This window comes from Pelecanus crispus, chromosome 1 (assembly GCF_030463565.1).
Source record: "Pelecanus crispus isolate bPelCri1 chromosome 1, bPelCri1.pri, whole genome shotgun sequence".
In the NCBI taxonomy this organism is placed as follows: domain Eukaryota; kingdom Metazoa; phylum Chordata; class Aves; order Pelecaniformes; family Pelecanidae; genus Pelecanus; species Pelecanus crispus.
Window position 1 is genome coordinate 17,636,466 of NC_134643.1, and position 17,572 is coordinate 17,654,037.

General features: G+C 36.0%; 1 protein-coding gene across 2 annotated transcripts in view; it reads left to right on the plus strand.

Annotated features, from left to right (window-relative positions):
* Positions 1–17,572, plus strand: part of CPNE8 (copine 8) — a 108,724-nt gene that overhangs the window by 43,108 nt on the left and 48,044 nt on the right. For both annotated transcript variants that reach the window (XM_075709156.1, XM_075709165.1), the window contains 4 exons: positions 6,502–6,565; positions 10,483–10,586; positions 12,398–12,502; positions 17,076–17,117. In XM_075709156.1, the coding sequence (XP_075565271.1) occupies positions 6,502–6,565; positions 10,483–10,586; positions 12,398–12,502; positions 17,076–17,117 (315 nt within the window). The remainder of the gene's footprint in view (positions 1–6,501; positions 6,566–10,482; positions 10,587–12,397; positions 12,503–17,075; positions 17,118–17,572) is intronic.

Sequence of the window (17,572 nt, forward strand, 5' to 3'; positions counted from 1 at the left end):
TTGGCCCTATTTTGTTTCCTTCTACTAAAACAAAATTCACTAACTTTTCACTACCTAGGCCTAACTTCTGCTGGCTGCCACAGTGAATTGCACTGTTGCAACTCCATTGACTCTTTTTGACTAGTTGTCAGTTGACTCTACTGGAAGCCTGTGGTGACTTGGTCAGAGAAAGGTGCTGACTTTGAAGACATCCATATTTAGTAAGACAAATCTTGCTGACTTCTTGCAGGTCTTTATAGTTCTTTCTGTCTTCAAAGTGGTAAATTATTTAGCACGCTACACATTTCTTTTTCTGAGAAAATTGCTGAAATTTATTTTAAACATGTAGATTAAAAATCATCCATTCAGCAGTTTGTTTATTATTTATTTGTTTAGTAGTAGTAGTAGTGTTTGTTATCACTTAGTACAGGGTAAGTGAAGTCTGAAGTAAGTAACAGATGAAGTTTTAAGTTTGAAATTAGCTATGAGAAAGGAAAGATATCAATGAAGATTCTATGGAAAGAAGGTCTTGCAATTATTTCACAGTTGTGTGGGCCTGTGTAGTACATTTGCTCTTGGGTGAACAAGCATTGTTCAGGTCTGGCTTCTGATACTCTGTTGCATGGCAGTTACTAAATGGACCTAAATCAGTTGTCCCCCCTGAAAGATTTTGAAATATACCTGCCTTTTTATATACGTGGTGTGGGTAGATATTTGTTAATGTTAATGAGAAAGTGTTCATGACTTTTTCTCAGCTCTTCCCAGTGTTCAGGTTTCATTTTGTCATTGGTGCTTTTGACAGTGCTGTGGCTAGACAGCTGTGCCTGGTTGGTTGTTCATGCTGGACTCTCTGAAGTCTGGGTACCTTGGTGTCTAGGAGGCATTTGTTGTCTTATGTTATTCATTAAACCATTGCATTGCATTTTAGGATTGTTTGCTTACAGATATGTGTTTAATGTCTCTTAATATTCAAATAACAGTAATTCAATTGACAATACTGCATGTCTTCTGTTCCTAAGGATATTTGCTGCTTTGAATTTACCATTCTCTTTACAAAGTCAAGTCCACATTCACATAACTTGAGTGTTCTTTATGATCTGTCACTTGAGATCAGAGAGCTTTTTCTGTTCACAGTATTTCTGAAGTTCATTAACATTTTGCCTTTTCTTTTCTCTGCCAATGGATGTACAAAGAAGAGAGTGCCCAGTGCTGTTTTAGTCCCAATCAGCTACCCTACTGAAGTAGCACTTTTTGTACTTAAGCAGCTTGAGAAGCTTGAATTCCATTCTCTGATTGGCATTCAAGTAAGCTCTGACGTTCTTTCAAAATGAAAATTAGAAAGACTTGAAGCTTAAACTTCAGATCTATCTACTTTGGACATTTACAAAAGCCTCATGACATTCAGGACTCCATGGCTGCCATGAGCTGGCCAACTCCAAGTCAGATTGTGTATCACCAGGGAAAGTTCTCTTAGAAAGTCTACCATGAAAGGATACTCTTGTGCTTCATCAAAATGAACGTAAAACATCTCAAGCCTAGAGGGTCACCATTGCAGTGGTCTGTCAGGCAGGCTGAAACGTACCTTGCTACTAACCTTCACGGTGAGTGCAAAAGTGAAGATACACACGCACATTTTTCTTCTTTGCCTTCATGACAGGCATGACTGGCAGTTTCATTGGTCTTACAAGCACCAGCGGATTATGCCTCTGAGGCATGAACCTAATAGTATTTGGTCTTGGCGGGTATGAGGATGTCTCCTGAACCTCCCTCTCTGTTTCTGACACCATTAAGGGCTTTGAATTTGATGCAGCCTGTCACAGAAGACTCTTGCTGCCATTATGGTAGTGTGCTAGCCTGTTATCACTGTGACTATGAACATTTTTGTTCAAGAACATACTTTAGTGTTCCACTTTATTTTACAGACTGGCCAGGTACAGAGGTGAACATTTGCTCTGGATAATTTCTCTTGGAAAATAAATCTAGTCATACGAAGCAGGTGAAATGGAGAATCTGACATTTTAACAGTAACGTTTACTCTCTTTACCTATTGGGTTACTAGATTCATTAAATGCCTTCTCAAGACAAGATCCATCTGTAAGATTTACTCAGACTGGCCTTGCATGCACCAGTTGTATTAGCATGAAGGGGTGAGGTGCAGATGGATCTACTTCCAGAAATTACACAGCTTTTTTTTTTTTTTCAAGAGAGCATCACCTTCCCAGACATTATTCAGAATTAGATATTTGCATGTTCTGTCTTCCTAGAGAGAAGATGCTAGCCACATTTATAACTCTGAGCAATGCTTCTTTCAGAATCTAAGTGCATTCCTGTAGGGATTCCCTTTAATGAGGAGGCAGAGCCATTGCAAAGCTTAATGAGCGTTCTATGCTAGTTATTCACATCTGAGTGCCATTGCCTGCTAATGAGGCTGTACTGGAGCCAGCTGGCCTATTTTGGGAAGTTCTTTCTCCTGTCATCTTGCTGTGAACATAATTGATAGAAAAACATCTGAACCCTGGAATTGGGACTTCCTGTATATTTGTCCTATCCTCATATCTGTGGTTGTGACTGCCAGAGGGCTAGGTTCTATAAATTTAGGGATAAGACTAAATTTTTGAATGATCTGAAAAATGTTCTATCCTCTGCCTCATTGCAGTTTCAGCTTGCAAAATTGGAGGGTCTGTTTAACCTCTCAGGTTTGAATTCCCAGATAAATTGTCATCTTTCTCCAACTTTTTCACCAACTCTGGAAAGGTCCTCCTTTCAGTCCTTGTTAAAGCGCAAGTGGTCTTCAGAGTGTCCTTTCAAACTTCTCTAGGTGTTGCAGATGTAGTGTCTCAATCGTGGAACCATTTGTTCTAAGGAGACAATAATTACTCCTCAAGACTGTATCTTGTCTAGAGACATGCAGGTATTGTTGAGGACCTTTCATTTGATGATGGCTTTCTGTTCGGTTCCTCTAACAGTCAAATTATTTGCTCCTTCCAACACTGTCCAAAAAGAGGTGATCACTGTAGAACACCTACAGGTTCTGGGCTCTCAAACCAGTAGGACCCACTGAAACGTAGATCTTCCTCACATTTTACCTTCCTTTATTCAGTTTGCACCCTATTCACACTTAGACTGGCACATTTTCTATATCTGAGTATCAGATAACTAGCATTGAGTGTTGGAATTGACAGTGGTTATGCAGTACAGATTGCCTCATTATTACCCCACAAATCCTGATCTGTAATCCTTTCCAGAGGAACTTAACCTGAGAAATTGGTTGCCTGAACATAAATTCTGTCTTGTCAGTTCAGTGCTATAGAACCAGTTCCAGGGCAGCTCAAAGCTCAAGTTCCTTAAAGCTAAAGATGATGGGCAGTGGCACTGCATTTTGGATTTAAACAGGTGGAACTCTTACATACTCGTCTTCAAGGTAATATTAGTCAGTATTTCCCTGGCAATTGGAAGGACTGGTCTGTAATGCTGAATCTCCAAGTAATGTATTTTCATACAGTGATAAGACCAGCTTGAAATTATTTTGTTATTTTCTCACAAGGCATTATTGCTAGTTAAAGGTTTTTCCATTTGGCTGATCTGTGACCACTGAAGTTTTTGTCAAGGGTGGTGACTTGACATTTAAGGATTTTTTTCTTAATGAATGGTTTGTAAGGGAATTTGTAAGAGAACAAACTCTTTAGTGTCTGCAAATGGTCCAGTACTATTTTCATGCTTGTAGTCTCAAGACAAGCATACAAAGCTTGTACTTAATAGCATCACAAACGATAGAGGTCATTTGGTAGAGTTTTTAGTTCCCGAGTAATGAGAACTTTTTGTTCTGTAGAGAAATTCTGTGCTAATCTTGATTAAGCGTTCCACCTCTTTGTGAGCCATCATGGTAATATCATCCTTCTTTTATAAGGCACATGTCCTCAAGAACCTTGGTAATACATCAAGCCAAACCTTACCCCAAGTGCTTTCAGATATGATTATACTGTGTGTACTTTTCATGTCTACTCAACAATTCCTTTTTTTGTCTGATATACCCCCCTAAATATCTTCAGGGGATTGCCTCTCCAGTTTCCCCCATCCTTCAGAGGGATAATTCCAAACACATGTATCTCTTGGGGATGGGCCTCCCTTGGCCTTCATGTTCATAAGATGAAATGAAACATGTCTTTGCATAAATGTCTTCATGTGTAGATTTCAATTTGAGACAGGCAGATGTTGACTGCCATGTGTTGTAACTGCAAGCAGGGTGGCACAAGGTTCTCTATCAAATGGCAACTGTTTTGTGACTAGTTTGTCGGAAATGGGGCTTGTTTATCAACAGTTTACTTCAGGCCTCCAGCTCTTCAAGGAGGTGATCAGAGTTGTACTTTTCACAATACAGCATCTGACACAATAATCTTTTGGAAGTGGGATAAATCTATTTGACTTTTCATACCAAAGGAAATATTTGATGCTTTTTCTTCAAATTACTGTCACTGCTCAGACTATGTCTCAAATATGTCCCTAATGGCACAGTTAACTGGGCTTAAATATTTCAGTAGGAAGAATTTTGGTTCAGGTAATGGTAATTCTGATACTGGTGCCTTCTATTTGTGTTGGCATAACCTACAGAATTGTGGTGCTGGGACCTTCTGGTTTTTTAGTTACACTTCTGAGACTTCTATTTCTTCCTTACCTGTCAAAGCCAAGGTTGGGGTCGTGGTCATTTGTTCTTGAAACATTTTACCATGAAAGGTCAATATCACCCTGATAATGAAGTCATTTCTACTACTGCTGTTACCAAATTTCAAAAGTTTTTGAAGCTTCAAGTACTGTTGAAGAGGAAAGATGCAGCTTTTTCATCTTTTGAAAATCTGAGATTTCAATTTCAATATCCCATTGCTACAGAGGCTAAAATGGTTAATTTTCAGTCGTGAGCTGTTGAAGGGTGACAGCTTTAAAACCAGATGATTTGAAGATGCTGATAAAACTATGAATCATACTGTGTAACATTTGGAATGACCAGATTCTTTTTTTTCTGTTATTTGAAGAAAATCCTCCTGTTTGGTCTTAAAGTGTTGTACTTTTATAAGTCATACCGCATTAAATGGAAGAGTGCTGTAAGTTTTGCATATATTTAAATTGTAATTAAAATTTCACAACAAAAACTTGAATAGTTTCCCTATCCACTGTTTTCCTTGTGAAATTCAGTTACCATGTAGCACTGAGGAGGTCCAGGAGAGCAGTCTTTTATCTCTCTGATTACTGGCAAATGACTGCAGCAGTATAGGAGCAGCATTCCCTGGTGTATTCCTTATAGATTTAAACATCAACTTCTAAACAAGAGTTTCAGTGAGTGTGCATAAATTTGCATAAGTACTTGCTCCTCTATTCATAACTTTTAAACTTTTATCTGCTTTTAAGAACTACTTTCCCACCAGTTCTTTATTATACCACAGTCTTGCTAAGCTTATTTAAAGTTGTAGAGCATTGTAAAAAAAATTCAAAAAGATTAAGGAAACTGATAAGTGAAATAAGAACAACAGTAAATGTTTACATTAATGTTTTGTCGTAACAGAAGAACAGGAGTGCCCTCTAGTTCTCTTAGAAAAACCTAAAAAATACAATCAATTTGAAAATGTAATTTTACCTCAATGTCTTCTTAGAAAGTAATTTTATTCAATTATTTTCAAGAAAGATGTAAAGTAATAAAGAACTAGAAATAAAATGAACATAAGCAATAGCATTAGTTTTGGAAAAAATCTGGAAGTAATTGCCCAGTTGTGTGCTAATGGACATACTAATAGTCATTAGGATATTGCAGAACTTCTCATTTATAGTATAGCATCATACAAAAAGTTGCATCTAAATATTTGCACTTCTCCCGCCCCCCAAGAGGCTGCTGCCACTGGATACTATCAGATTATGTGTGGCTTTTCTGTTCCTATATCGTTCTTTATGCTAGGGATCTGTTTTGCGCTTTCTGGTGTTGCAGCAGCATGTTTTTACTTGCTGTCTGGGTGAATTATAATTTATTCTGCAACTACTGTATCTGATATGATGGTGAGATTATTATGTATCGTCTTAAACATTTCAGAATAAATACTGTAAAATAAGGCTGGTATATAGTTTTAAATATATTTTAGGTATTTCGTTTAAGGAAAATTTGCAAAAGGATGCTTTTCACAAATCAGTAAGTTGTAGAGTCATCACTAAATAAATCATCAATGGGAGGGTGGAAAATAGAATTTCCGATATTGTCAATTCATCCCATTTAAACTTTTTATGCTATTTCCTTTAAAATTGAAACTGACTTCTTTCTTGCTAGTTAGAATAAATATGCAATTCATTTACCAATTCACTTAGGATAAACCAACTTTTTTACACAAGACAAACGACAGAAAAGGGAAACTGTATAGCATGACATCAGTTTTGTGTCTTGAAAGCTTACCTTGTGCTTATCTGTGTCAGTTGTTACTTTTATAAATGATGTTAAGGTACTGAGGTGTATTTGTAGTATACAACTGTAGTTGTATTTTCTTGCAGAGGAATTCCTGGTAAGAAATGTGGAACAGTCATAGTAACAGCAGAGGAACTGGGCTGTTGCCGAGTAAGTGTGTGTTCCTTGCTTTTTCAAAAATAAAATGAAAATGATTTTGTGATTTATACTGCAACAGATTATCAAAGGTATAATGTATAAATTTGCATTTTGTGATATATGTAAGAGGTTAGGGTACTTCTTTCCTATCAGTTACTCTTAGTTTTAGATAGCAGAAGCAGAAAGAAGCAAAAAACAATACAAAGCATAAAGTTTTTGTCTCTTAGATGAGTTGTAAATCTAGCCTTTGTTTCCCCAAATAATTAATGACATTTTAATCTCTTAGTGTCCAATTTTAAAAAAAGATGTATTTGTTTCAGCAATGGAATTATGTTTCCATTGTGGAATGTTGACATTACATGAACATCAAAGTAAAATTTTGGAGTTTTAACCTTATAGTTAAAAGGTTTTATGCTAATAGTGAGTCATATTTTTTTTTTAAAAAGTGAAGTTAATTTTTATTGGAAAAAAGGGGTAAGGTATTTCAAAGAATCTCCATAAAAGAAGAATTTAAAGTTTTCTTTAAAGAAGGTGAACACTTCCTTGGCCTATTAATGGCAGATGCCTACTTATTTAATAGAAAACAGAAGAATATCCATGGCAGGCAGTGGGGAATTTGGCTGGTTAAGGGGATAAACGTGGTGTGGTCATGACCTTCCCCAAGAATGTCCTCCCCCTCCTAGGGCTCATGGAGAAGTGGATTGGGCAGAGGAGGGGGCTTGCTGGTCAGAAAGCACCTGGCAGCCAGGCCAGCTCAGTTGCTTCCCAGCACTGAAGGAGCTAGCGGCAATCTGTAAATCATAGGGAAACAGAGATTGGAAGGAAGAGTAAGGAAGAATTATAGATATGAGTGATAAAGACCAGTTGGAATCTGAGGAGGGGGGCAGGTTGTCAAAGCATGGTATATATTGGATGGGGCTGTAGGGTGTATCTTTGAAGAGTGTGCAATGACAAGATACCAAATCTCAAATGAAGAAAGCAATAGTATCGCACATTTGATGAGAATGTACTGGCGATCTGGAGCCTGCAAGATTAGATACATAAACCTACAAAAATACCTTGAGGCTTGAAGAGGTTTCTTTCTGGGGCTTAGTTTTTGTAATTTGGTGGTGTTGAGGGGGTAATGCTTCACCTCTTATATAACTTCTAACTCTTACACCACGTCATAAGTGGTTAATTTTTTTCTGTTTATGCAATAGTCATGTTTTTCTTTTTACTAAAATATCTGATAGCTAATCTGTTTACACCTTATTTTCTTAATTTCATTAGATGTTTAAAGTAAAAAGAAATCTTTAATTTTGTGCCTTATTTCTAGCTTAGTCAAATTTGTATTATATCTCTGCAAAAGTGGTATAGTAGTAAATTTGAATAGCACACAGGCTCAAATCTTATTTGCCTTTTCCAGGCAGCATGCCGGTCCTGCACAGTTATGTTAATAGGGTGCACCAACTCAGTCTCTTCTAATTCCCATTTAGCAGTAGGAAATTCCCATGTTACTAGTATGAATTAATAAGTATGCTCATGGAAAATGCCTGTCTTTCCCCTCTGTTTTACATTGGCTCAAACTTTTATACATAGTACATGATCAAAATGGTCACACTTTTATCAGATGACAAAATGGGTACATAATTTAATTGCTTTCCTGTAGTAATTGTGCTTCTACATTTCTTAAGAAGACTAAAGCAATTTTTTCCTGATATTCTGGGTTTATCCTCCAAGACCAGCATTTGTATCCCAGTTGTAACAAACTATTTAAAAGTCACAAATATGTCATTAAATCATAATCATTAAATCATAATGATTTTGAGAACAGGATTTTTATTTTTTTTTCCTTTCCCTTTTAATGAAGACAAATACTAGGTACCTTTCAAGGCCTTCATGTTCTTCCAGATTCACCCCACTCAAATTTTACATATATGATGAATAGTTCAAAATCACTGAAGGGGGTTTGCAAAGAATTTGGGATTCACTCTGTCTCTCTTGCACTCTCTTTTGCATTCTCTGTCATGCTCTTTCATGTGCATGCTCTCTCACACAATCTCTTCTGCTGTCTCACCAGCTGTCACATACTTTCTCTGTTTTATTTTCCTACCTAAGGTTATTCAATATTTTGATTAATTCTTATCTGATCTAGATTTTTTGCCAAACTTTTATAGCTCATATTTAGAATAGGAAAGATTTTTAGAATCACTGAATTGCTGAGGTTCGAAGAGACCTTGGGAGATAGTCTAGTCCAACCCTCCTGCTCTTCTTAGAGCAGGTTACTCAGGGCTCTGTGCAGTCAGGTTTTGAGTATGTCCAAGGACACTCCACAGTCTCTCTATTTCAGTGTTTCACTACACTTACAGTAAAAAGGTGTTTTCTTGTCTTTAAATGGAATTTCCTGTATTTCACCTTGTACCTATTACCACTTGTTCTTCCACTGGATGCCACGAAGCAGAGTCTGTTTACTCCCTCCCATCAGGTATTTATACAAATTGATAAAATCCCCGTGAGCCTTCTCTTCTCCAGGCTAAATAATGCCATCTCTCTCCACCTCACTGTCCAGCTATCTAGTCTGTAATTCATCAGTTTGTGAACAAGGATATTATGGGAGACAGTGGCTAAGGCCGTGCTAATGTCAAGACAAACAACCTCCACTAGTCTTCCCTCATCCACTGAGCCACTCATTTCATGAGGGAAGGCTTCAGGTTGATCAGGCATGAATTTCCCCTTTGTAAATCCATGCTGATGACTCTCAGTCACCTTCTTGTCTTTCATGTATTTGTAAATGTTTTCCAGGATTATTTACTCTATCATCTTCTCAGGGATTGAGGAAAGACTGGCCTGCATCTTCTTCCTTGCCCTTTCTCAAAGATAGGAGTGACATTTGCTTTCTCCCAGTCTTTGAACATCATGACTTTCCAAAGATAATCAAAAGTGGCCTCACAGTGATATTAGCCAGCTCCATCGGCACTCGCAGGTTCATCCTGTCAGTTCCCACGGACTTCTGTATGTCTAGTCTGTTTAAATGTTCCCCTGCCTGGTCCTCCTCTACCAAGGGCAAGTCATCCTTGTTCCAGACTTTCTTAGGTCTGGGTCTCAAGTACCCAAAATTCTTGAAGACAAATCTTACCAGTAAAGACCCAGGTGTAGAAGGCTGAGAAACACGGACTTTTCTGTGTCCTTTGTCACCTGGTCCCCTGCCCCACTCAGTGGAGAGCCAAAATTTTCCCTAGTCTTCCTCTCGCTGCTGTTACACCTGTAGACCTGTTTATGGAAGACAGTCTTTCAGCAGACCCTGCCCCAGTTAGGTGGGTCTGAAGGTTTATATTTGCATTTATAAACCTTCTTGCATTCTTGACTCTGCCCGAAGAGGTGACCATGTGTGAATACCAGTTTGCCTGACCAGAGCAAAGAAATTTTTCTCCTTATTTGTCATCAGAATGGGTGTGTTTGGTATCTTCCAGGCTCGTCTTCTGGAAGCGTCTAGACTCTTTAACAGCAAGCTGCTAAGCGATTTGCTTTACAGACAGCAGGAGCAGACAGCTGCAGGTTTAAGTCACTGAAGGAATGAGGCTTAGTCGTGTCTCACTGGAGTTTTAAAAATTAATTCTAATATGTGTTTCTTGCCTGTGCATCTACTTCCCTCAGAATGCAACTTTGGATGTCGGAAAATAGTGGAAAAATCCTGAGGCTTTTAGCATACAAATTTATGCTTCTTCTGCATCCTCCTGTGAAGGAATTCTTGGTTTCAGCAGTTCAAACTGCACTATAAGGACATTGCAAGAATGTGAATATGTAGAGGGTGTCTAGAAGGCAGATACCCTTGTTTACTTTGTTTTCTATTTGGATGGTTATTAGTCAGTGATTTTTTTTTTTCTTTTTTTTTTAATTTTAGTGTAGTAAATTGCATGTTGTATGTAATTTTTCTGTATTACCCATTTCAGGATTCAGTTTTAATGCAATTTTGTGCGAACAAACTAGACAAGAAGGACTTCTTTGGGAAATCTGATCCTTTCCTTGTATTTCTTCGAAGCAATGAAGATGGCAGGTAGATGCCTGTTAAGTATTTCTGTTGCTAAACAGTAGGCAACTTATTTGCAGATGGTAATATAGTTTTCACATTTTTTATATTTGTCAGATTAAGCTGTGTTTCTTTTATAATGTTTGTTGGATTAGTTTGTATGCCGTATAGGAATAAAACTATTGTAACAAATAGATCAAATATTGCAACTTGTGGTTTTAAGAGTTGAATGTATGATAAATATAGAGCACTATGAAAATTAATTGTAATAGAAATACTTAAATAGCATTACTTTTGCTAAGATATAGTATGCCTTTAAATTAAATAGAATTCTCAAAGAAAATTGTAGCTGCAGAATATGCTAATGCTTAGAAATTGTTTTAGGTAAAAACATTTTAGACCGCAAATTTGGAAATATCTTTTATCTTTTTGGCAGAATTCAAAAATACGTTAAATAGAATTTTTTTTTTTTTTTTTTTTTTTACAAGTGGCTGTTTGCTACATTCATGCTTTAATTTGTTAAAGTAGACTAATATCTCCTTTTCTGCTGCTAAGACTTGACATACTAACTTCTGGTCAACATACTACTCATATGGGGGTCTACTGGCAGGTCAAGTTTTCTTGGAAACTGACAGTCCTCATATATAACCTTGTATCAAACCAAAGGCTAGGCATGTATGATATTACTTGTTTCAGTAGTTTAACTGGAACAGTTGTTAACATAAACTTATGTATGGGTACATGCGTGTCTGTTCCCTGCTCTTTTCCTCTCGGAGGCAGATATAGGAACAACTTCCTCAGTGAACACTGAATATCTTAAATGGCAAGCCTGAAGGAGTTATGGCTCCTTTGTGAGTGGCATTAAGGTCATTAGTGGAATTTCTCTGGGCATTACTGGGAGTGCTGGTATATGCAGTTTTTCTTGGCCTGAAGTGCCATGCTTCTCCACTTCCTTCCAAGAGGTGAGTGGTGAGCCACAGATTCTTTATTGGTCTCCTGAATCCAACAGGAGGCTGGGGCAGTACTTCTGCACCCGTGGGCAGAAGGATGTTCTCTTTTCTGTCTCTTAGCTTCAGGCATGCCTTCTGAATCATAGCCAGGATAAAAACATAGGCCTTTGGAATGTAAGGAAGATACTCCCTCAAAGGACGACTTTAGTTACGTCTGTATATAGAATTTCAGTAGCAATTTCACCAGTGTCCTATTTTCTTTTGAACAAGTCAGTCCCCAAGATGAGGATTCAAAAGAAATATTTTAATTTTGCATCATTTAGAGAAAGCAGAATGCATTAAAACAATTAATTGTATTTCACTTGAGACAAGGTGATCATGGGATCTCACAGAGGCTTATACATTTTACCTGAGACAGCCCTGGTTAAAAAATCATAGACATAAAATGGGGAACAAGCATCAGAAAGCCATGACTCCCTTGGCTCAGTTTCTTAATTCCTAAGCAAGAGTCAAATCATTACCAGACCACTTTCTTTCTGGATCTGTTACTGCTTCCTGGCCATACAAGGCCTGTTTAAACAAGTGGGATGGAGACTGCTCTTGCCTGAAATAAATCCCTGAATGGTTGTAATTCTTGTCAAAGTTTTAGGTAAAAACATTTTCAGTTTCAAGTTGTTTAACACCGTAGTCTATAACCTCTCTCAAACAGGTCTGTCCTCTTTAGTCCTCCCTTCTCTCTGATTTCACTGCGTTTCTTTGTTTTTTTCTTATCTTAAATTTTATATGGACATTGTATGAGTGAATACAGATTATGGCTCTTTTGATTCCATGTTTGATGACACATAAGAAAAATTAAATAAATACAATATATCTTTTTTCTTATTACAGTTTTACAATCTGCCACAAAACAGAAGTCATAAAAAATACATTAAATCCAGTGTGGCAGGCATTCAAGATTTCTGTCAGAGCACTGTGTAATGGAGACTATGACCGGTAAGCTATAGCGTAAGCTTTCTTAGCATATATGATTTTTCCCCCCCAAACTCATGTATTCTTTTATATGTAAGTTTTTCTATGCAATTCAGTTCCTGTTCTTATTTAGGTTATTTAATCAGCATTTTGAAAGGATAATATGTGTTCAAAACCATTCATCACATTAAAGAATTTAGAAAAATAAACCCAATATGCTAAATCTGTAGGAAATGCTAGTGGTGACTTCTGGAAAAAAATTCTTCACTCTCTATGTTGTGATTAAGAAACAGTTAGAAAGAAAAGACTAATTTGAAGAATGGCCACTGTTACTAGTGTGCACAAGTATTTTTTAATAATGCTTCAATGAAAAACAATTATGATCTGTCTTCCAAGGGTGACATTGTAATGTCAGAGGATGCTGATAAATGAAAGCCTTTAAAATATATAGGTAAGTAGATGGGAAATCCAGAAGGTAATCATCATCTTGTTCAGACTTGAAGTTTTCAGTGATCCCATGCAAAAGGATCCATCTTTGAAAAACATGGTAATAATACCATGTTTTTAACCAATATTTTACCAATAATAACAAGCAAATTAGTTAAGTTGAGGAACGGTGGATATTTTTAGACTTCTTAAAAAATTGACATTACCTTCTAACCATATCAACAAGAAAAATGTTTAACTCCCTGTTGATGACTTCTTGTTCTATTTTCACCATTCATATTTTTTAAATGCTTTTAGATATTGGTGTTAATTATTAAGTACCCAGTTAAATGTCTGCTAGTTTATCTATCTCTGCTACCTGAAATCTGGAGTACTGGAATTATTTTAGTAAGATTCTCAGGAAGTATAGACTTATCAATTAGTCATAATACTTTTAGCAGTGTCTAGTGTAATATTTAGTTAAAAGTCATGAAGGAAATATATGAAGACTAGAATAAAAATATGCATAATATGTAAGCTGAATGTAGTACATAGATGGATAGATGTGCTAAGGTTCAATTCAGCTTTACATAGACTGTGTGAAAAATACAAGAAATGCAAAATGTACTTGTCTGGGTATTTCAAAGGCAAAAGGTCAAAAATCTGGTTTGAATGCCTTATAACCCCTAAACATCTGTTTTGTTTTATTAAGTTGAGATTGGTATGATCATATCTTATTATCTTATATAAGTTAACGTATTTTATCTTATTGATTAAAATAAAAAGAAGTTTAGTATTGCATTCTTCTAACCATGAACTAATGTTTCCATCAGCAGAAGCTAAATCCTTTGTTGAAACATACTGCTGCATGTAGAGAAATTCAGTAAGACTTTGCTCAAATCGATAATTTTCCTGAGTGTGTCTTTGAAACAATCTTTAGTTTGGAATTTAGGCAGTTACTTTTCTGCCTCAATTTTTATTTTCAGCTTCCATGTATGTGATTACCATCCATTCATGTACATTTTAGGTTACTATAGTACATGGTTTTGCCATGTCATAACTCTGTTGCATTACTTTATCAAGCTAATTATTCAGTGAAATGTGTACAGTAAAATTATTTTAATCAGTTACCATGAAAGCCTAGTCTTCTGGGGAAGCATTCCTTGAACTTGCAATTTACTAGCTAATGCCAGGGGATAAACAAACCAACTCTTGAATCAACTGACTGAATCTCAGTAGTCAATATGAAGAAGCAGGAGAGTAAGAAGTGCTGGTATTCACTAAGCTAAGCAGAATGCTTTCACAGTAATAATCTTAAAGCTCTGTCTTTATAAGCTGCTTATTAAAAAGTCAAAAACTAATTGACTTGTGATTTTTTTTTTTTTTTTTTTTTTTTAACTAGGGAAGTGGTATTTTTATAATTCTGGGGGGGAATGGCCATTTTTAGTCTTTCCTACCAGATCTTAGCTGCCTTATTTGATCTGTGACGCTCTTCCAGTAATTGATGTCATGTTCCTTCAAACTGAAGGAAAAAGGGTTCTTCTACATTGCTAACACTCTCCTTGTGAAGTACTTGATAACAGTCGTTGTCAGCCATGTTGGTTACTCTTTCAATTAGATGCAATAAAAATGCAGTAATTTCATAATGAATACAGTGTAATCAAATAGAATTTTTAACTTGTATATGTGTTCATGTGCATAATGCATAAGCAAAATAGTGCACATGAAGCTCTGAATGCTGCACTATTTATCATATTAAAGAAAAAAGGGTTTCATAATAATTAAAAAAGATATTGTGGTAGAGGCATATTGAAATAACTCTGGCATTCCAGAAGAGAATTAAAAAGTATAATAGCATGCCTCAATTTATTGTGTAACTACTGTTTTCTCATGTTGATTCTACTTTGAATGCTTTCAACATAAAGTGCTCAGTGAATGCCTTATGAATAAAACACTCCATTGAAGTTCATAATCCTGCCTACAACAATCATGTTTCAAATCAAGAAATACTCGTTAGCTGTCAGATTAATTAAAATTAGGATCTGCTGATAGTCCAGAAAAAACATCCAAAATTTGGGTTTTTTTATTCGAAAACTTTTCTTTCTAAAGGTAAGGATTAGATTCCTAAACTCAGCATGGGAATACATAAAACCACAAACTCTAAAAGTCTCTTTCAGCTAATGATAGTTTCACAGATCAAATTTTGGTGCTCTGGGTTCTGTGATAGATGTGAAAGGTGGGAATAATGTCATTAGTAAGAACATATCACAGTAAACATTCATTCTAGTTTTGGGGAGAGTAAATCTTCAGTTAGTGTATGTTCCTGAGTGAGTTCTGTCCATTTTTTCATTGTGAAAAGACCAGATTTTGCTTAATTTTTCTCAAACTATGTAATCATACAATATGTTTTCAGCCATCACAGGGACGGGATTTCAGTACTACTGTAGTACTTACTATCTCTAATATTTTGTTCTCATCTTTCTTTTTCTTAATATGAGCTCTCAAGTAGCACTTACACACAGTTATTTTATGCGTAGAAGTTTTAAGACGGAGATATCCTAAACGCCAACATTGTCTAACCTTGATTTTTTTTACATTAAAGATTTTTTTAAAAATTAAAATAGAGAACCCATCCTCTAAACTGTGTCCTTTAAGATAAAATTGCAGTGCAGAGGGTAAAATATCAGTATGTGAAGATTTGAAAGGCCTTTTAATATCTTGTATGTCATGCAAAATAGGTAAAACTCAAGATCTGTGATCAATCCTTTTAATATGAAATAAATTTCAGGAGAGAAGAGCTTTATTCAAGGAAGAATTGCTCTTATTGAAGTTGCATGTCTGAAGATCCTTCTCAAGAATTTATCTTAGTTCAAGTTTTGTCTCTGAGATGATTTGGCTATTTGAACACAGATTTGTAAGACAATTCAAAACTCAAGTCCTGCTAAACCTTATGTAAATCTTAACTTACTAGCATGTCCTGTCTATCTTAATAGTAACAGGTTTCGAAACCTGGAAGTAAAATAATGGTTCTCTAGGGAAAAAACCTGTGATATTGCCTTTCTTACTAAATTAAATATGGTTTCCTTTCAAGAGTCAAATACTTGGATACAGTAGGTATGCAATCTGTCAGGTTGGGGAAAAACTGGTGCCCATAGTCTGCCTCTGTCATGTTCCTCCCTCATACCCCACAATCTGCTTGTCCCATTTCATTCTAGGAAGGTAGAGTCACGGTTATGTTGTATAGTCTGATGGTTATCTAGTGTAGTCTGATGAAAGAACTGAGTAACTATTCTGTTGGCTTTGTAGGGATTAAAAAAATTATGCTGCACTTTTCTGTCCTCTTTGGTCAGATAGCCAAGCAGCCTCGTCCTCTATCAAGAGGTAGGGGGGAGTTTAAGAGGGGAAAAGTGCAGTCTTTAAAGAACTACAGATTTCTTTAATCTACAGCCACAGACAAGGCCTTCACAAAATCTTGGGTGGATCTCAGAGTTTTCATTTTCCACCACTGCACAATGTTTAGAAGAGGTTAATACTGTCTACCAGATTGAAGTTTTATTGTATTCTGGAGTGTTATTTTCATTTTAGAGCCAAAATGTATGGACTAGCATTCCTTACTGCTTTAAATGTGCTTTACTTCGTATTGTGAACATTGCTTTTACTCTGTACTTTGCTGTTTAATAATTTTGTTTTATAAGGGCCCTCTCAATCTCTGCACGCTACTTCTCAAATATGGATATATTACTTTTTTCTGCAAGATGTTATTACCCCACAGTAGATACCGTTTTCCAGGTAATAGCATATACCAAAGAGACCTTCACAATAAATTCCAGTTTGTTAATGTTTTTAAAAACTTTGATAATACTTTAAAGAATCATTTGTAAAAAAAACACAGAAAAATCAGAGCAACAGCAAGTAAAAATAACTCAGCTGAACTTCCAATGTGTTTAATTGTTTCCTTAGCCTCCGCTGTATTTTACTATTAATTTATGAAGATATATTGGGTAACCTGAGTGACTTGTTATTTTTTGCCCCATGAGAAGTGACAGGAAAACACTACCTTCTGGATTTGGTACAATTGATGCGCCCATATGCTATTAAATTAAAAGTATTAAAGGCAATCCTGGTACATTTTAATATATATTTTAATAGGGTTGTGTTTTTTATTTTTTAGGACGATTAAAGTAGAAGTGTATGATTGGGATAGAGATGGAAGGTAAGACATTAATTCTATTGCTAAACTTTAGGGTTATCGATGCATATTTATACATGTTTTAAAATGTATAAATATATAGTGGCCAGAACAGAACTAGAGAACAGTATTTATCAATATTTAGAGGTATTGAGTATTTACAGGTACTGGAAATAAAGTTTTGCTGTGCTACGTTCTGTTTTGTTTTGCAGTTGTCGTAAATGCTGATGTATTAGCCCATTTCAGACATGATGTGTGTATATTCATACATGGAACAAGCAAGCTGGAATGCTTTGTGATCTGTAAAATCAGTTTTGTGAATCTCATTATGTTATCAGTTAACGTACATGTATGAAGAGAGGGATAATCCATTTTATAATCTACTTTTTTTTGCTTAAAACACTGCTTCATAAACTGTTGCTTTTCAAGTATGATAAAATGCCTGAGCCTGCAATTGCTACTTCATGGCTGCCTAGATA